At 40.2% G+C, this 20,541-nt stretch overlaps 1 protein-coding gene across 14 annotated transcripts in view; it reads left to right on the forward strand.

The window, feature by feature from the left end:
- Nucleotides 1-12,419: 12,419 nt before the first annotated feature.
- Nucleotides 12,420-20,541, forward strand: part of ABI2 (abl interactor 2) — a 169,210-nt gene continuing 161,088 nt past the window's right edge. For 4 of the 14 annotated variants that reach the window (XR_010410273.1, XR_010410272.1, XM_064586953.1 and 1 more), the window contains exon 1: nucleotides 12,421-12,806. Coding sequence is in view for 10 of the 14 variants with exons in the window: in XM_064586953.1 (XP_064443023.1) it covers nucleotides 12,690-12,806 (117 nt within the window). In the remaining 4 variants the exon portion in view is untranslated. Of the gene's footprint in view, nucleotides 12,807-20,541 lie in introns of all 14 variants that reach the window. The other 10 variants (XM_045868163.3, XM_045868164.3, XM_064586954.1 and 7 more) reach the window with 4 other exon arrangements.

The raw sequence follows: 20,541 nt of genomic DNA on the forward strand, positions 1-20,541 counted from the left end.
TATACATTTCTTTTTTTTTTTTTTTTTTTTTTTTTAAGATTTTTTATTTATTTATTTGACAGAGAGAGAGACATAGCGAGAGTAGGAACACAAGCAGGGGGAGTGGGAGAGGGAGAAGCAGGCTTCCCGCAGAGCAGGGAGCCCGATGTGGGACTCGATCCCAGGACCCTGGGATCATGACCTGAGCCGAAGGCAGACGCTTAACGACTGAGCCACCCAGGAGCCCCAAAAACATATACATTTCAAGATAAATTGTCTACACCATTGATGAACCTATACAGAGATATATTACCGTGAACAATTTCAAGTTTATATTGCCTACTCTCATAGTTTAATGGAAAACATTTTTTTCTCCTTAGCTATAGAGAACAAAGTGATGGTTATCAGAGGGGAGGTGGGTGGGGGAGATGGGTGAAATAGGTGATGGTGATTACAGAGTACACTTGTGGTAAATACCAAGTAATTAAAATAAAAACTTAAATTTTTTTCTTTTTATCTTTCATAAGGAAAGAAGCTATTTTGTTGTCTCTAAAAGAAAACTATTATAGATTACTAAGTATTTAAATAAAATCTCTCCAGGTTGTATTCTGGTTATATAATATTTCCTCTCTTTATTAGAGTAATTTCTTCTTGAAAAATGTTTTTCATTGGGTCTTGGATAGTATGAGAGGATTATTGCTGTCTTTGTTCTACGTGCTAACAATATTGTGGTTATGTAGCAAAATGTTTTTTACAGATAGATACTAAAGTATTTAGGGGTTAAATGTCATGTTTATATGCTTAAAGTTCTTTAGTAAAGAATACTACGGGAAGATAAGGTAAAATAGAAGCTATTGTTATTCTAATTAATGGGTATTTATGTATTTATCATACCATTCTCCATACTGTATGTTTATAATTTCCATACTAATGAGACAAAAAATATGACTTTCAATAAAAATGAAACAAAAAAATGTATGACATTGTGGGCTATGTAGCTACTGACTTTCTCAAGATAAGTTGTTATTTCTTTTTGCAAACTAATTTTGGAGGATGTGTTCTTCAATAATTTTAAACTTATTTCATAAAATGTATATTCATACAGTTATAAAGCACAGAATGCTCTATTGCATAGTAAGCTTTTCTTGAAAAAAATGCTTTAGAACATTTTCAACCATTAAGTAAATATCCCTAAAATTGAGACCAAAGTTTTTATCACTATCACAAAGTTTCAGATGATAAAGCTTACCTAAAAATGTAAAGCTTAGGGGCTCCTGACTGTAGGTCAGTGGAGCATATGACTTTCCATCTCTGGGTCATGAGTTCAAGTCCCATGTTGGGCATGGAGCCTACTTATATAAAAAAAAACAAACAAACAGTAAAGTTTAGATTCTAGTCATTTATCTTTTGATCACATACAGAACATTTGTTTCAAAGATTTACTATGTCCAAATTTTATGCACTTGGTATTAAAATTTCCTGGGTATCTTAAATATGATTAAAACCCAAAATGTGTATAAATACTGTGAACATATTAATCACTGATAATTATTTTTCTTGTTTGGGAGTGAGAATGGGAAATCAATTAATTGTGTCATTACTTAAATAAAAAATTCTGCTTGCAGAAAAAGCGTTTGACAAAGTACAACATCCATTCATGATAAAAACCCTCAACAAAGTAGGTTTAGGGAACATACCTCAACATAATAAAGGCCATACATGAAAAACCCACAGCTAATATTATCCTCAGTGGGGAAAAGTTGAGAGTTTTTCCTCTACAGTCAGGAACAAGACAGGGATGTTCACTTTCACCACTTTTATTCAAATAGTACTGGAAGCTCGGCAATCAGAAAACAAAAAGAAATAAAAGGCATCCATATCAGCAAGGAAGAAGTAAAACTTTGACTATTTGCAGATGGCATGATACTACATGTTGAAAACCCTCAAGTCTCCACCAAAAAACTACTAGAACTGATAAACGAATTCAGTCAAGTTGCAGGATACAAATCAACGTACAGAAATCTGTTGCATTTCTACACACCAATAATGAAGCAAAAGAAAGAGAAATTAAGGAAACAATCCCATTTACAATTGCACCCAAACCAGTAAGATACCTAGGAATAAACCTAACCAAAGAGATGAAAGACCTGTACTCTGAAAAGTATAAAATACTGATGAAAGAACAAACATTGTTAATCTACATATTTAATGCACTCCCTAGCTAAACACCAATAGCATTTTTCACAGAGCTAGAACAAATAATCCTAAAATTTATGTGGAACCACAAAACACTCTGAATAGCCAAAGCTATTTTCTGTGTGTTTTTTTTTTTTTTTTTTTTTTTAAGATTTTGCTTATTTATTTGAGAGAGAGATAGCAAGAGAGCAGAGCAGGAGGGAGGGGCAGAGAGAGAAGCAGGCTTCCTGCTGAGCAGGGAGCTGGACGGACAATGTGGGGCTCCATCCCGGGACCTTGGAATCATGACTTGAGCCTTAACCAACTGAGCCACCCAGGTGCCCTGCCAAAGCTATTTTCAAACCTTGAAAATAAAAAAGCTAGAGGCATCACAATTCTGGACTTCAATTTATATTAGAAAGCAGTAGTAATCAAAAAGAGTATGGTACTTGCACAAAAATAGGCACAGGTCAATGGAACAGAATAGAAAACACAAAAATGGACCCACAATTAATATTCTTCAACAAAGCAGGAAGGAATATCCAATGGGAAAAAGAATGTCTCTTCAGCAAATGGTGCTGGGAAAACTGGACCACTCTCTTACACCTTACACAAAAATAAATTCAAAACAGATTAAAGACCTAAATGTGAGACCTGAAACCATAAAAATCCTAGAAGAGAACATAGTAACTTCTTTAACATTGGCCATAGCAACTTTTTTTTTTTAAGATTTTATTTATTTATTTGACAGAAAGACATAGCGAGAGCAGGAACACAAGCAGGGGGAGTGGGAGAGGAAGAAGCAGGCTTCCCACTGAGCAGGGAGCCCAATGTGGGGCTCGATCCCAGGACTCTGGGATCATGACCTGAGCTGAAGGCAGACACTTAACGACTGAGCCACCCAGGTGCCCTGGCCATAGCAACTTCTTTCTAGATATGTTTCCTGAGGCAAGGAAAACAAAAGCAAAAATAAACTATTGGGACTACATCAAAATAAAAAGCTTCTTCACAGTGAAGGAAACAACAAAATGAAAAGGCAACCTACGGAATGGGAGAAGATACTTGCCAATGACATATCTGTTAAAGGGTTAGTATCCAAAATATGTAAAGAATTTATAAAACAACACCCAAGGGGCACCTGGGTAGCATAGTTGGTTAAATGTCTGACTCTGGATTTCAGCTCAGGTCATGATCTTAGGGTTGTGGGATTGAGCCCCTCGTTGGCTCCACACTGGGCATAGAGCCTGCTTAAGATTCTCTTTTTCCCTCTCCCTCTGCCCCTCCCGCAACCTCCCCCACCCTCCTTGTGCATGTGCACTTTCTCTAAAAAAATAAATCAATAGGGATGCCTGGGTGGTTCAGTTAGTTAAGTGTCTGCCTTTGGCTCAGGTCATGATCTCAGGTCCTGGGATCAAGCCCCGCACCAGGCTCCCAGCTCAGTGAGGAGTCTGCTTGTCCCTCTCCCTCTGCCCCTCCCCGCCTGCTCATGCTCTCTTTCTCTCACTCTGCTCTCTCTGTTAAATAAATAAAATCTTTAAAAAATAATAACAAATCAGGGACACCTGAGTGGCTCAGTTGGTTAAGCATCTGCCTTCGGCTCAGGTCATGATCCCAGCGCCCTGAGATCAAGTCCCACATTGGGCTCCTTGCTCAGCGGGGAGCCTGCTTCTCCAACTCTGCCTGCCGCTCCCCCTGCTTGTGTTCTCTCTCTCTCTCTGACAAATAAATAAAATATTTTAAAAAATAATAACAATAAATAACTCAACACCCCCAAAATTAATAATCCAATTAAAAAATGGGCAGAAGACATGAATAGACATTTTTCCAAAAAAGACATACAGACGACCAACAGACACATGAAAAGATGCTTACCATCCCTTATCAGAGAAATGCAAAACAAAGCTACAAAGAGATATCACCTCACACTTGTCAGAATGGCTAATATCAACAATACAAGAAACAACGTGTTGGTAAAGTTGTGAAAAAAAAGGAACCCTCTTGCACTGTTGGTGGGAATGCAAACTGGTGCAGCCACTCTGGAAAACAGTATGGAGTTTCCTCAAAAAGTTAAAAATAAAAGCTAAGGGGCACCTGGGTGGCTCAGTCGTTGAGTGTCTGCCTTCGGCTCAGGTCATGATTCCAGAGTCCTGGGATCGAGCCCCGCATCGGGCTCCCCACTCCACAGGAAGCCTGCTTCTCCCTCTCCCACTCCCCCTGCTTCTGTTCCCTCTCTCGCTGTGTCTCTCTCTGTCAAATAAATAAATAAAATCTTAAAAAAAATAAATAAAAGCTAAAAGTTAAAATGATCCAGCAATCCCACTACTGGGTATTTACCCAAAGAATACAAAAACACTAATTTAAAGGGATACATGTACCCTGATTTTATAGTAGCATTATTTACAATGGCCAAGTTAGAGAAACAGCTCAAGTGTCCATCAATTGATGAATGGATAAAGGAGATGGGGTATCTGTATATATATATATTAATATATGATATTAATATAATACAATTAATATAATAACATATATATGTATAATGGAACGGTACTCAGCCATAAAAAAGAATAAAATCTTGATATTTGCAATGACATGGATGGAGCTAGGAGTATTATGCTAAGTGAAATGAGTCAGTCTGAGAAAGACGAGTACCATATGATTTCACTCATAGTGGAATTTAAGACACAAAACAAATGAGCAAAGGGGGAAAAAAAAGAGGCAAACCAAGAAACAGGCTCTTAACTATAGACAACAAATTGGAAGTTACCAAAGGGAGGTGGGTGGAGGGATGGGTGAAATAGGTGATGGGGATTAAGGAGTGCACTTGATGTGGTGAGCACTGGGTAAGGTATGAAAGTGTTGAATCACTATACTGTACGCCTGAAATATTACACTATATGTTAACTAACTGGAATTTAAATAAAAGCTTTAAAAAAAAACCCTCTGCTTGCATTTCTAAGTACTGTGTAATATCTCTAACAGGAAACATAATTGCACAAAAAAGAATTCTTTTAAATTTCATTGAAATATATATATTCTTCATTGAAATATTTACTATATATATAAAATATGTACACATATATATCCAACTTGGTATTATCTGATAAAATAGCAGCAAGAAAACTAGTATTGAAATTCTCAAGGTAAAAAAGTTAAACTACACAAAGTATCTTCATGAAGAAGGAAGACATTATTATTTGTTTCCAAGCATTTAATGTAAAATGAAGAAAAGGCATAATATTACAGGAAATACTTTTGTGCAGATATGAAACAGCTGGTTTTATTCTTTAGGTCCCATAGATGCTACTCTTTAATAGATTTTTAAAATATATGAGAAAATCCAGTTGCACTAAATACTGATTGACACTCAATAATGTTAAGGATACTAAAGCTGATAGGTTGATGCCATTTAAGAGAGAAAATTTGGGGCGCCTGGGTGGCTCAGTCGTTAAGTGTCTGTCCTCGGCTCAGGTCATGATTCCAGGGTCCTGGGTTCAAGCCCCGCATGAGGCTCCCTGCTCCGTGGGAAGCCTGGTTCTCCCTCTCCCACTCCCCCCTGTTGTGTTCCCTCTCTCACTGTGTCTCTTTCTGTCAAATAAATAAAATCTTAAAAAAAAAAGAGAGAGAGAAAATTTGGGGACAAAGTTAATAGCGAAAAGAATGATTATGGTTGATTAGCATGTCAATGGTGTGCAGAAAATCTGAGTGGAAAGTGGAGTGAATGGGTATGTCTTTTTTTTTTTTTTTAAGATTTTATTTATTTATTTGACAGAGAGAAAGAGCATGAGCAGGGGGAGTGGCAGGCAGAAGGAGAGGGAGAAGCAGGCTTCCCACTGAGTAAGGGAGCCTGACTTGGGGCTCGATCCCGGGACCCTAGGATTATGACCTGAGCCAAAGGCAGGTGCGTAACTGACTGAGCCACCCAGACGCCCCTGAATGGGTATGTCTTATAAATGTTACAAGGCGTGTGATGTAAACAGTTTTGTTAAGCAACATTTATTTCATTAGAGCCCACACAGTCAGGCATTGTATATGAACTTTACCTTAATTTCTTCACTTAAGGGTACAGTTAGTAGAGGGTGCCTGGGTGGCTCAGTCAGTTGAGCATCTGCCTTCAGCTCAGGTCATGATCTCAGCGTCCTGGGATGGAGCCCTGCGTTGGGCTCCCTGCTCAGCATGGAGTTGGCTTCTCCCTCTCCCTCTGCCCCTCCCCAATGCTGTGTGCACGTGTGCGCGCGCGCTCTCTCTCTCTCACTCCCACGCTCTCTCTCTGTCTCAAATAAATAAATAAAATCTTAAAAAAAAAAAAAGGATACAGTTAGTAGGATGATATTCTTTAGAGGAATTCCACAGACATAATGCATCTTTATTCCAGTAAAAGGATTTGACACTTTTTCATCAGTCTTATGACTACAATGATGAAATGTTGAATAATTGTGACTCCTTTCAGGCCCATTCAAAACTGCCCAATTTTGGGGCGTCTGGGTGGCTCAGTCAGTTGAGTGTCCAACTCTTGGTTTCGGCTCAGGTCATGATCTCCTGGGTTGTGGGGTCCAGTCCTGTGTTGGGCTCCTTGCTCAGCAGGGAGTCTGCTTGAAAGATTTTCTCCCTCTGTCCCTTCCCCTGCTTGCGTGCTCACACGCACACACTTTCTCTTTCTAAAAATAAATTGGGGTGCCCGGGTGGCTCAGTCATTAAGTGTCTGCCTTCGGCTCAGGTCATGATCTCAGAGTCCTGGGATCGAGCCCCACATCGGGCTCTCTGCTCAGTGGGAAGCCTTCTTCTCCCTCTCCCACTCCCCCTGCTTCTGTTCCCTCTCTCACTGTCTCTCTCTCTGTCAAATAAATAAATAAAATCTTAAAAAAATAATAAAAATAAATAAACCAGTCTTTAAAAAAAACTGGCCAAATTTAAGGTACAGTGGTTTCGCCTATCCACAGTTTCACTTTCTGTGGTTTCAGTTACCTGCCATTGACTGCGGTCGGGAAGGAGATGCTTAACACTTCATCACAATGCCTATCTCATGGGGCCCCTGGGTGCCTTAGTCGGTAAAGCATCTGCCTTTGGCTCAGGTCATGATCTCAGGGTCCTGGGATCGAGCCCCGCATCGGGCTGCCTGCTCAGCGGGAGGTCTGCTTCTCTTTCTCCCTCTGCCTCCTCAACCCTGCTCATGCTCTCGGTCTCTCTCTCACTCTCAAATAAATAAAATCTTTAAAAAAACAAAACAATGCCTACCTCACACATTCAACCTAGGTGTCATCTCACACCATCATAAGAAGGGTGAGTACAGTAAAATAAAATATTTTAAGAGAGACCACATTCATTTAACTTTAATTACAGTATAATTGTTCCATTGTTACTTATTCTTGTTAATCTCTTACTGGGCCTAATTTGTAAAGTAAACTTTATCCTAGTTATGTGTGTATAGGAGAAAACAGTACATGTAGGGCCCAGTACTAGCCAAGGTTTCAGGCATCCACTGGGGGTCCTGGAATGTATTCCCCAAGGGGAAGGGGGTACTACTGTATATTGATAGTGGTCTGAACAACTAAGTGAGATTTTTTTTTTTTTAAGATTTTGTTTATTTATTTGACACAGAGAGAGACAGCGAGAGAGGGAACACAAGCAGGGGGAGTGGGAGAGGGAGAAGCAGGCCTCCCGCTGAGCAGGGAGCCCTATGCGGGGCTCAATCCCAGGACTCTGGGATCATGACCTGAGCCAAGGCAGACACCCAACGACTGAGCCACCCAGGCGCCCTTAAGTGAGATTTATAAGGGCAAGCCAGAGGCTCTCTTCTTTGCCTTGACTTACTCAACATAAGGCTACGATGAACCCCAAAATCTTGCCGATCAGATCTGTAGATGATGTGAAACGAGATTATTTATTTCAAGAGATGGTAATGAGGATTAAAATTTGAGTCAAAGCCAAGGTATAACTTATTGGTTATAAAGAACCGCAATTTGATTTTTAAAAGAATCAGCTATACTTGACATGAGTGGGTTAATATGTAAAAAAATCTAGGAATGTTTAATGCTTACTTTGAATCAAGCTGATGATAAAATTGCTTTAAAAATGTTACCTTGGGCAGTATTTTTTTTTTTTAAGATTTTATTTATTTATTTGACACATAGAGACAGCGGGAGAGGGAACACAAGCAGGGGGAAGGGGAGAGGGAGAAGCAGGCCTCCCGCAAAGCAGGGAGCCCAATGTGAGGCTCTACCCTAGGGCCCTGGGATCATGACCTGAGCTGAAGGCAGACATTTAACGACTGAGCCACACAGGCGCCCCAACCTTTGGCAGTATTAATAAAAATATTTGCTCTGATTTTGGGAGATAATAGTTTCACTGGACTCTTAGAAAAATAATCCATGTTTAGGGTGCCTGGGTGGCTCAGTTGGTTGAGCGTCCAACTTTTGATTTTGGCTCAGGTCATGATCTCGGGGTCCTCGGATTGAACTCCATGTAGGTCTCTGCACTCAGCTGGTAGTCTGCTTGAGATTCTCTCTCTCCTTCTCCCTCTGTCCCTCCTCTCTCTCAAATAATTAAAAAAGATTTATTTATTTATTTGAGAGAGAGAGAGAGAGAGAGAGAGTTTGCATGGGGGGGGGAGAGGCAGAAGGAGAAAGAAACTTAAGCAGACTCTGCTCTGTCTGAGCCCAGAGCCCGACATGGGGCTCAATCCCATGACCCGGAGATCATGACCTGAGCTGAAACCAAGAGCTGGACGCCTGACCGACTCCATCACTCAGGTGCTCCAAAAAATGAATCTTAAAAAAAAAAAATCCATGTTCATTTTAGGAAAATGATGATCAAAACCAAAAAACCCTACAACCCCACCACTCAGATAATACACACACACGGTACATGTATTTTTTTTTAAGATTTTATTTATTTATTTGAGAGAGAGAGAATGAGAGATAGCATGAGAGGGAGGAGGGTCAGAGGGAGAAGCAGATTCCCTGCTGAGCAGGGAGCCCGATGCGGGACTCGATCCCAGGACCCCAGGATCATGACCTGAGCCTAACCAACTGAGCCACCCAGCCGCCCCATGGTACATGTACTTTTATAGAACTTGTGGTTGTTTTCCTTTTTGCTTAAATTATCTTTGTGGCAGCAGATGTATCTCTAAATCCTTGGATCCTTAGATTCTGCTGAGTGTTTTTTTGTTTTTGTTTTTAAAGTTTTTATTTTAATTCCAGTTAGTTAACACAGTGTTATATTAGTTTCAGGTGTATAATATAGTGATTCAGCACTTCCATACCACACTGGGTGCTCATCACAATAAGTGTCCTCCTTAATCCCCATCACCTATTTAACCCATCCCCCTACCCACTTCCCCTCCGGTAACCATCATTTTGTTCTCTATAATTTAAAGAGTCTATTTCTTGGTTTGTCTTTTTTTTTTCCCCTTTGCTCGTTTGTTTTGTTTCTTAAATTCCACACATGAGTGAAATCATATGGTATTTGTCTTTCTCTGACTTATTTCACTTAGCATTATATACTCTAGCTCTAGCTATGTGTTTGCAAATGGCAAGATTTCATTCTTTTTTATGGCTGAATAATATCCCATTATATATATATATATATATCATATATATTACATCTTTATCCATTCATCAATTGATAGACACTTGGGCTACTTCCATATCTTGGCTATTGCAAATAATATGCTATAAACATCGGGGTGCATGTATCCCTTCGAATCAGTATTTTTGTATTCTTTGGGTAAATACCCAGTAGTGCGATTGCCGGATCTTGGGGTAGTTCTATTTTTAAATTTTTGAGAAACTTCCATGTTTTCCAGAGTGGCTCAGCAGTTTGCATGGCCACCAACAGTGCGATAGGGTTCCTTTTCTCCACAACTTCACCAACACCTGTTGTTTCTTGTGTTGTTTTTAGCCATTCTAACAAGTGTGAGGTGATATCTCATTCTATCTTCCCAGTGTTAAAAGCTCCCTGCTTGGGGCGCCTGGGTGGCTCAATTGTTAAGCATCTGCCTTCAGTTCAGGTCATGATCCCAGGGTCCTGGGATCGAGCCCCACATTGGGCTCCCTGCTCCGCGGGAAGCCTGCTTCTCCCTCTCCCACTCCCCCTGCTTGTGTTCCCTCTCTCGCTGTATCTCTCTCTGTCAAATAAATAAAATCTTAAAAAAAAAAAAAAGCTCCTTGCTTAGTGGTGATTCTCAGCTGCCAGAAATTATAATCATAGACCTTCAGAGCCAGAAGGGCAGTTTCATCAGTATCACGTGGGAACTTGTTACAACTATAAATTGGGAAAGACCAAATGGATCAGAAACTCTGGGGGTGAGAACTAGCAATTTTGTGTTTTAATAAGCCCTCCAAGTGATTCCACTCCACACTGAAATTTAAGAACGACTGACCTGAGTTAAACCCTTTGAGTTTTTCAGATAGAGAAGCTAAGATCCAAAGAGGTTGTCACAAGTCAATTTAAGAAAGCAGCAGAATCATCAGGCAGTGATTCCTAGGATGACCATCACGCCTCAGGGAGATGTGTTTACTGGGCTAACTGCTAAACAGTATTTGAAAGAATGCTGGGTGGAAATAAGTGTAATGGGGGAAGAGTCTGTTTACCACTTAACTCACCTGCTGGGCTTGTTACAGTTCAACAGTAGCCTTTTAATTCACTGAAGTTTAGTCTGAAAGAAAAGTTTCATCTAATTTGTTTTATTCACTTGCTTATTCATATGTATTTTATTCCCTGAAGCAAGTTTATGTATCATTTAAGTAACTACCCCATTCTGTCACTACTGCCCTCTAAGGAATCTTAGTGTGACCCTACAGCTTTCATTTTTAACAAGCTCCTTACACTTGAGAACCACTAATACAGATGTTTGAAGTTAAGAAAAAAACAGATGGACTGGACTAACATTTTCAATATATATATTTTAAAGATTTTATTTATTTGACAGAGAGAGAGACAGCGAGAGAGGGAACAGAAGCAGGGTCAGAGGGAGAGGGAGAAGCATGCTTCCTGCTGATGCAGGGGCTCCATTCCAGGACTCTGGGATCGAGGTCTGAGCCGAAGGCAGAAGCTTAACGACTGAGCCACCCAGGTGCCCCATTTTCAATATTCTTTAATTTGGGTTCCACATTGAAAATTCCAAATAATTTGCTAATGTGTTTATCATACAGCCAATATAACAACACAAGAGATTGATCCAGAAATTTGTAATGGCATAGCATTCAAATGATTTTTTGAAAAGTATAATAGTTTTTTCATTATCTGGGGAAGAAAAAGGTTGGGGGGGGGGGGATCACTGTAGGAGGGCCAAGACATCACAAAACCAAGAACAAGAGTTTAAATAATGCATCCTGTTCTGAACTACAAATGTAGTCAACCCTGACTTTGCATGGCATAAATTAAGGTCACGGACAACTCAGCAGTTGTCTGAAACTTTAAAGATTACATTGTGTGGAGTAGTCAAGATTTAGGAAAACAGATACAGTATCTGGGAACAAGAACAGAATAACTGCAAAATCAAAATGGTCTACCTTGAATTTTTGTAGCATTTTAACGTTTTTCAAGGTACTTTCACATAAACTTTTATTTTATCCATGTAACAACGCTGTGAGGAGGGAAATTAGCATCAGCAAAACCGTTTTCGAAACTATAAATACTGGATCTAGGAAGAAAAAAGGCAAGGAAGCGGACAGAAGCAAAGAAATGACAGAAAAGGATGTCACTGAGGAAGCGAATCACAGAGAGGGCAAGCACAAAAAGCTGAGAGCCAGAGGACGGGGAATTGAGAGCAGAACGGAGCCTAACCTGGCGGGGGGTCGGTGGGCAGCTGCTTTAGCGGGCAAATAAGTGCAAAAAAGCCCGGGTGCGGGAAATTTGGGATTAGGAAACTTGAATGTACTTATCTGTACCAAAGAGAATGGATGAGGTCAAAGAAAAGAAAAATGGAAAGCAAGGAGGCACTTAAAGCTGCACGGAAGTTTTGTGGGCTCCTACTCTACAGTCCAACGACCACGGGGTTCGGCCTCAGGTTGAAAATAACGCGGAGGGGAGTCGCACAGGACTCAGGCGGGAAGACAGCAGAGCCCGGCAGCGCGTTCACTCAGACCAACAAAGGCCGCCGGGGACATTTCCCGAGCCACGCAACTTGCGGGGGCCGAAGGGTTAACGGCGCGCACGACTCCCGCGCGCTTCCCGGCCCCCACTCCCGCCGTCGCTAGGAAACGCCGAGAGTGGGGGAGGGGCGGGCGGCGCGGCCGAGGGTGGGAATCTTTTTCGGGCGTCCGGGGGCGGAGGGAGGGGAGCGCGCGTGCGCGCGCCCGGCCGTCCGTCGCCGCGGTGACCGTCCTCGGAGTCCGTCGGCTCGCGCCCCGCCCCCGTCCTGCTGCCCCCTCCCCTGTGGCGCTCGGGGGTGTTTCTCGCTCCTCCCGAGTTGCCGCCGCCGCCGCCGCCGCCGCCGCTGCCGCCGCCGCTGCTCCTCTTCTCCCAGTCTTGGGTTTCCCAGGCGCTGCTGCCGCCGCTACCTCTGCGGTCTGTATGAGGAGGAGGAGGATGTGAAGATGGCGGAGCTGCAGATGCTGCTGGAGGAGGAAATCCCGGGGGGCCGCCGGGCCCTCTTCGACAGTTACACGAATCTGGAACGGGTGGCAGATTACTGCGAGAACAACTACATCCAGGTGCGAAGCATGTGCCGGCCTGGGCGCTTTGGGCCTCTGGCTGGTGGACCCCGCGTGGGGGATCTCCGGGCCGGGGGCCGCGCGCCTGGGGGCGTTGGGCGCGCGGGGCCGAGGCCGCGGCGGGGACCCAGCCCAGCTAAGCCCCCGAGGGCGAGGGGTTGGGGGAGTAGGGTGGGAGCTGGGGCTGGTGAATTGGTGAGAAACCTGCGGCTGGAGGACATTGTAGCTTTAAAGCATTTTGAAAAAGCCATGAATCAGTCCTCGGTGCGGTGTGTGTGTGTGTGTGTGTGTGTGTGTGTGTGTGTGTGTTGTGTCCCCGCCTTTTCGCTTCTCCCCCTCGGCCGCCCCCGCACTCGGTACCCGTCAGTGTTCGGGATGGCGGAGGAGGCGGAGAGTGGCTTTTTCTATTTGACAGAATCCTGCTCCCCCACATAGCAGGGGTGTGGGGGGATTGATGGATCACCCCCATCCCCCAAGCTCTGGAGGATTTTTAAGGGGCTATGTTGCTGCAAAGTAAAGTGCCTTAGTTTTATATTCATATAAATGCCTCAAGAGACTGGTAATTTTGCTTATTTTTTTTAGTTTCTAACCGGGGATACAGTAGAAGAGCAGTTGTCTCTTTTTGGAAGTTGTTGCCATTTTCCTCCCTGTGGAGAATGAGAAACTGCATGATAACGAGCACTCCCCCCTCCCCATTCCCGTTAGAATAGTTAATTTTCCTGTGGGAAAAAGAATTGTGAGTATTTTTCAGCAGGGATTAGGAAATGATCCTCATGGTTTAATTTTTCCCGAGATGGATGGTTTGGCACGGAGACTCATAGTGATAACGTTGTGTGTATGTATATGGAAGTGGGGTATATTGGGTGAGATGAGATCCAGCTGCGCCTGTATGAAGCAAAAGATTCTGTGGATTAAAAAAAAATCCTTCTTAAAAATTATTTGAAAGTATAGGTTAAAACACTGCAAATTCAGCATCTTTTGTTTTCTCTATGGCTTATTCTGAATCACAGGTTCTACCTCCATTTTTTTCCCTTCCCATTTAAATTCTCTTGGGATAAAGGTGGAAATGGAAGAAGTATGTTAAATTGTTCTTTCACTATGGTCTTTTTCTTTTTCTTTTTCCTCCCTTACTCCCACTTCCATCCCTCCCGGCATCCTTAGTATCAGCTATGTTGGGAAACGCTCTCCAGTCTTAGTATAAACTAAAAAAAAAAAAAAGGTGTTAGAATTTATAGGCTCATGAATTTTGTAAGGATCGCATAGTTAATCAAGGATGTTATTGTGAGATTTTACTTGATTGGATATATAATGAACTCTCTATTATCTTGTAGGGACTATTTGTATTGGGGAAGGAACCAGACCTACTCCAAGGCTTTTCCCTCCAAAGAGGCAGTTGAAAGTATGGCTAATAGAAACAGAAAAAAATGTGTCTTGGGTCAAAGATTCATACAAAAAATACAGTGGTCCATATTTGGAGGGTGCTTTGCTAATACTGAGTGGGATAGGAAAGAGTCAAATGTTTAGTTGCTCAATTTTCAACTGAATATTATTCAAAAGTCTTCTATAGCCTGGCACAGTGTAAAGGGTTGATGATACACACCTAATGTCTACATAATTTTATAGTGTAGTTAATAGGAGAGGCTGATCTGTGAACAAATGAATAATGTAGTGTGTCAGTTTATACTCTGTAAGGGACTGAAGGTGGGAAGAAGGACTGGAGGAAGCTGTGCTATTCTCAGGGAATTCACAGTCTGTAGGAGAGGCAAATCTAAAGGACTGAGTGGTAATTCCATTGCCTCCTGCAACATATTATGGGATTATAAGTCAGAAGAGACATTGAGAGTGGAAAAGTGACTTGGTGGCAGTTATTACCAGGAGTAAAAAATGAGAAACAGATTTGTCTCTCTTTAGAAAATAATTTTTATTTTGATTTGAAGGTATAGTTTTTCTTAGATTACAATTGATACATAAAGGTAAAGTATATGGATTAATAAAGCTGAGAGGTTAAAGGGGTTAGGGATTGTCCTCTTTTTAAATATTTTATACATTTCTTCTAGTTGAGAGAAGAATATTACTGCCACCATTATCTGTTTGTTTTAGCAATAGGATTAAAAATTTAGTGTGGTGGCATTTAAAATTCTTAGTATAGATATTAAAAGAAATGGATTTAAAAATATTTTTTCAACTTAGCATCTAAAATAGATTTTATACTTTAGATTTTACCGCCTAGGTTATCATCTGTTTCATGATCCAGTGGGTATATCATTGGTGTTTTTCTCTTCCCAGATGACAGCTCTTTGCATGATTTGTTTGTAGTAAAGTTGATAAATAGAACATGCTGATTGTAGATTTCTGCTGACCCAGCTGTACATTTGACCCAACTGGCTCTCTTTGTGATCAGAGAACTGACCAGCAGTGGTTTTGATGCTGCCTCTTACCCTGCAAAGTTAATTGGTTGTCAGTTTAGCCTTGTTATAACGTCATGCCCTAACCACTAGCTTAAGTTAACCAACCTAACATTCATTTTATTTTGTGGAAATGTAATTTTTGCCAGTAAAGGAGAAAAAGATAAATCTGTTGATTATATGTAACAAAGGGTAAGGTTCTTTGTTCAGTGTTCTTAAATAGCTGGTTTTAACCATAGGAGTATCCAAATAATTATGTTAAATAAGAATATTCTAAATGTGGATTATATTTAGTGTAGATATTGAGCAAAGGAAGGAAAAATGATTGTGCTGTCCTTCTGAAAACAACTGTACTGTGTTTAAATTGTTTCTAATAAAAACATCCTTCAGATACATTACTGGCATTAAGAGTGACTAGGTATTGGGGCGCCTGGGTGGCTCAGTTGTTAAGCGTCTGCCCTTGGCTCAGGTCATGATCCCAGGGCCCTGGGATCGAGCCCCGCATCGGGCTCCCTGCTCGGCGGGAAGCCTGCTTCTCCCTCTTCCACTCCCCCAGCTTGTGTTCCCTCTCTTGCTATGTCTCTCTCTGTCAAATAAATAAATAAAATCTTAAAAAAAAAAAAAAGTGACTAGGTATTGCCTGTGTTAACACACACACATACAAAATCTACAGGTACAGCAGTGTTGTAAGTAGTAGTTTTCCAGGTTACTAATGCAGCTAACGTTAAAAATTTAAAAATAATTTTTAGTAAAAATTTAGATGGTTTTCTTTTATTATTTCAACCTCTAGAAAGAGTGATAGTAAAAGGATTTTTTTTCTAAAATGTGATGATAAAAAGTTACAACTAACATTTGCTGATATTTACCTGATTGATTTTATTTCTTCTCTGTAAAAAAGGCCTTAGTAATTGTTAAGGGTTTTTTAAGATACGTTAAGACCTGTGTTTCTTTTTTTCATTTATTAATATAAACATCGATACATGTATTAATATAAACATTGATACCTAATCTAAGAAGTATCCAGAAATTTTAAACAGTATTTTGATTGACTTGGAATCTACATTTTTACATTTAGGAGAGTTTTATGATGATATGAGTTGCTTTAGTGTTTTGGTAGATGAAATAAATTTATCGTTATTACTTTCTAGAGTAAATCTGGAAAACTAACTTTTAAAAAAAAATATTTATTTATTTGTCAGAGAGCACAAGCAGGGGGAATGGCAGGCAGAGGGAGAAAGAAGCAGGCTCCCCACTGAGCAAGGAGCCCAATGCGGGACTTGATCACAGGACCCTGGGATCATGACCTGAGCCAAAGGCAGATACTTAAACAACTGAGCCATCCAGGCATCCGAAAACTAACTTATACTTAGTTACATTTTTCCTTTTTTAAAAAGATTTATTTGAGAGAGAGAAAGACCAACACATGAGTGGGAGGGGCAGAGGGAGAGGGAGACAAGCAGACTCCTCGCTGAGTGGAGAGCCCCACTTGGGGCTTGATCCTGAGATCATGACCTGAGCTGCAAATGAGAGTTGGACACTTAGGCACCCCTGCCTTTTTTCCCTTTGTTAGATAAAATAGTTACTTTTTGTGAGTGATAATTCACATTAGATAAATAGTAAAATCGCATTGTCCATGGTTTGGAATAAGAGCAAAATCATCCAGTAACATGGATTTGCTCAGAAGAACAGAAATTCAAAATGTTTCTTAAGGGGAGCCTGGCTGCCTCAGTCTGTAAAGCATGCAACTCTTGATCTTAAGGTCATGAGTTAAAGCCCCATGTTGGGCATAGAACTTACTTAAAAGATAATAAAATAAAAAATACTTTATAAAAATTTTTTCAAAAACTATACCTTAAATTTTATCTGAAATATATCTATATATTTTTGCTTTTGAATAATAGGAGAGATGTCATTAGTGGCTTCCCTTTTTTGTCTTTATCAACAAGGATACTCCCAGAATTCATTAAAAATTGCGTGAAGGAGCTAATAAGAATCATGGAGCTAGGGCGCTTGGGTGGCTCAGTTGATTAGGCGACTGCCTTCAGCTCAGGTCATGATCCTGGAGTCCTGGGATCGAGCCCCACATCGGGCTCCCTGCTCAGCAGGGAGTCTCCTTCTCCCTCTGACCCTCCCCCCTCTCATGCTCTCTCTCTCTCTCATTCTCTCTCAAATAAGTAAATAAAATCTTAAAAAAAAAAATCATGGCGCTAATAGAATCATGGAGCTAATAGAATCATGGCTTGTTACCAGATTCATAAAAAAAGTCATTACTAAAACAATGTAAAGGTTTAAAATTCTTATTTAATAAAAACTATTTGAATACATGGCAATAAGTACATTTGTATCAATAATTACTTTGAATGTAAATGGACTAAACCCCCGAGCCAAAAGACATACAGTGACTGAATGAATAAAAAAGCAAGACCCATCTATCTGCTGCCCACAAGAGACTCATTTCAGACTTAAAGACACATACAGATTGAAAGTAATGGAATGGAGAAACATTTATCAAGCAAATGGATGTCAAAAGAAAGCTAGAGTAGCAATACTTATTCAGACAAAATAGACTTTAAGATTTTATTTACTTATTTTTGTGAGAGAGAGAACATGAGCAGTGGGAAGGGCAGAGGGAGAAGCAGACTCCCCGCTGAGCAGGGAGCCCGATGCGGGACTCGATCCCGGGACTCCAGGATCATGACCTGAGCCGAAGGCAGTTGCTTAACCAACTGAGCCACCCAGGTGCCCACTATTATTATTTTTAAAAAGATTTTATTTTTAAGTAATCTCGCCACCCTATGTGGGGCTCTACTTAAAACCCGGAGATCAGGAGTCCCATTGAGCCAGTCAGGTGCCCCTAACAAGAAACTTTTAATGGTGTTGGTTTGACTTTGTTTTTTTTAATAGATGTCACAGAGTATACAGAAGGGGTTTATCTTTATGTGTTTGAGTTCTTTCGTTCTCACAAATAGAGGAATCTTAAAGGCACCTAGTGTGAAGAAGGAGAAAGTTATTTGAGAGTAGATATTTGAAGACCAATATTTACATCCTTCTCTGTGACTTTGTCTTTTACCTCCACAGAGAGGAGCGAACACATAAGTGGATCAGACTGGGAGACTGAATTTCCCTAGATTGAGGTGACTTAATTCTTCAGGATTTGATTAAGGTTTATTCAGAGAAATTAGTCCTGACTTTCTAAGCAGATATTTGGTAATTGGATTTTTAGTAATAACCTAGTCATTATCAAGACCTTTGATAAAATTGCAAACACAGATTAAATTATATTCCGAGACTCTTACTCATGGTTAAAAACCATGAATGGATGTTATATTTTGTCATATGCCTTTTTCCATATCTATTAAGATGTTCATTTTACTTTTAGTCTGTTGATCAGGTGAATCGTTTGATTGCAAAGTATATTTAAAAAAAATACAGAAAGTTTGATCGGTGAAGTAATAGGCATTTTGAGTTGCAGAACATCTTTCTTTTACAAGAAATGGATTTATATTAATGTCTAGAAATTTGGTACAATAAGCAAGCTTGGTTAAACAGGTGTACATTGTATATTGACTGCTATTTATGCACTCTGCTATATGTTGTATTTGTGTGTGCAAAAGAACTGTTTATGAAAGCTTACAACATTATTTAAAAACCTTTTTTCATATTGAGATCACTAAGATAGTTATGAAAAAACTGAGAATATGACAAAATAGTCATTTTGTAATTAAATACTGTCATGTGTTAAAGATAATTTTAATTTTATTTATTTTAAGATTTCATTTGATTATTTGACAGAGAGAAAGCACAAGCAGGGGGAGGGGCAGAAGGAGAGGGAGAAGCAGGCTCCCCGCTGAGCAGGGAGCCCCATGTGGGGCTTGATCCCAGGACTCTGGGATCATGACCCGAGCTGAAGGCAGATGCTTAACCAACTGAGCCACCCTGGTGCCCGATAATTTTAATTTTAGTGGCTGTGTGACTTGGAAGTTATTTAACCTGTCTCAGTTTTCTTATCTGTAAGATGGTACAGTTACAGAAGCTACATTATAGGATAGTTTTAAAGAGTCAGTGAGTTAGTATAGCTAAAACTATATGTTTAATCAAAGCTAAGACTATCAATTTTTAAGATACACCATTATTTTATGTGCCACTAAATTAATGAACACTGCCTCTTAAACACTTAAAATACTGCCACTTACCTGACCCAATGCATTTCAATTTCAGTTATGTTAAAATAGGAAAAAATGTTCATCATGTAATCAATGAAATACGCTGTATGTTTGCTTTTACTTGTAATCATTATTAATGATATATATATACTTTTTAAGATTTTATTTATTTGAGAGAGAGAGAATGAGAGACAGAGAGCATGAGAGAGAGGAGGGTCAGAGGGAGAAGCAGACTCCCTGCTGAGCAGGGAGCCCGATGTGGGACTCGATCCCGGGACTCCAGGATCATAACCTGAGCCGGAGGCAGTCGCTTAACCAACTGAGCCACCCAGGCGCCCTCATTATTAATGATATTGAAGATTTAAATATTTTATTTTGTCATCTTTTTACCCTGCTCTTTTGTGGTATGTCTTTGGTCACTTTTTTAATTTCAAGGATTTTGATAGGATGAGATTTGATTGTGTTTGGGGTTCAAAGATGCTAGGTGGTGCTAGGATTTTTTGCATCCTAGTTTAACATGTCCTGTTTATTTTTATTTATTTTTAATTTTTAAAATTTTCAGTTTTTTTGCTGTTTTTAAAAAGTAATCTCTACATCCAGTGTGAGGCTCAAACGCATGCCCCCGAGATCAAGAGTTGCATGCTCCACTGACTGAGCCAGTATGGTCCCCCTCACATGTAGTTGTTTAACTACAACTGTATGATGGCAGTATTTTTCTAGTTAAAAAGAATTTCACAGCTTTTTGCAACTAAATGTAGTCTGTAAAGTTGTAGTTCATATCATAGACCCACAAATAGTTGTATTTTAATTTTCTAGATATAGTGATATACTAAGTAGGGATGCCCTGGGTTCAAGAACTTTATCCCCAAATTGAATTGCTTTAGAGTGATATTTCTTAACTTTTCATACCTCAGGCCCTCTTTTGTAAATATACAAATTAACCTACCTTCTTCTTTTATATCCATTTTACGTTTATATACTGACTTAGGGCATAACCATTATAACTTGCAGCTTCTCCAGCATTTTGCCAAGATGGAGGGGTTTAGATGAATTAGGCCTTCTAGAAGTTATATCAGGGTGACAGATTTGGCAAAGTTCAGAGGTTCAGAGAGGAGTCTTCAGACCCTATGTGACCAAATATTGTATTATCATTTAGTTGATGACTAC

Source organism: Mirounga angustirostris, unplaced genomic scaffold (genome assembly GCF_029215605.1).
Source record: "Mirounga angustirostris isolate CCGP_5_RB_7025 unplaced genomic scaffold, mMirAng1.0.hap1 SCAF_3, whole genome shotgun sequence".
NCBI lineage: Eukaryota > Metazoa > Chordata > Mammalia > Carnivora > Phocidae > Mirounga > Mirounga angustirostris.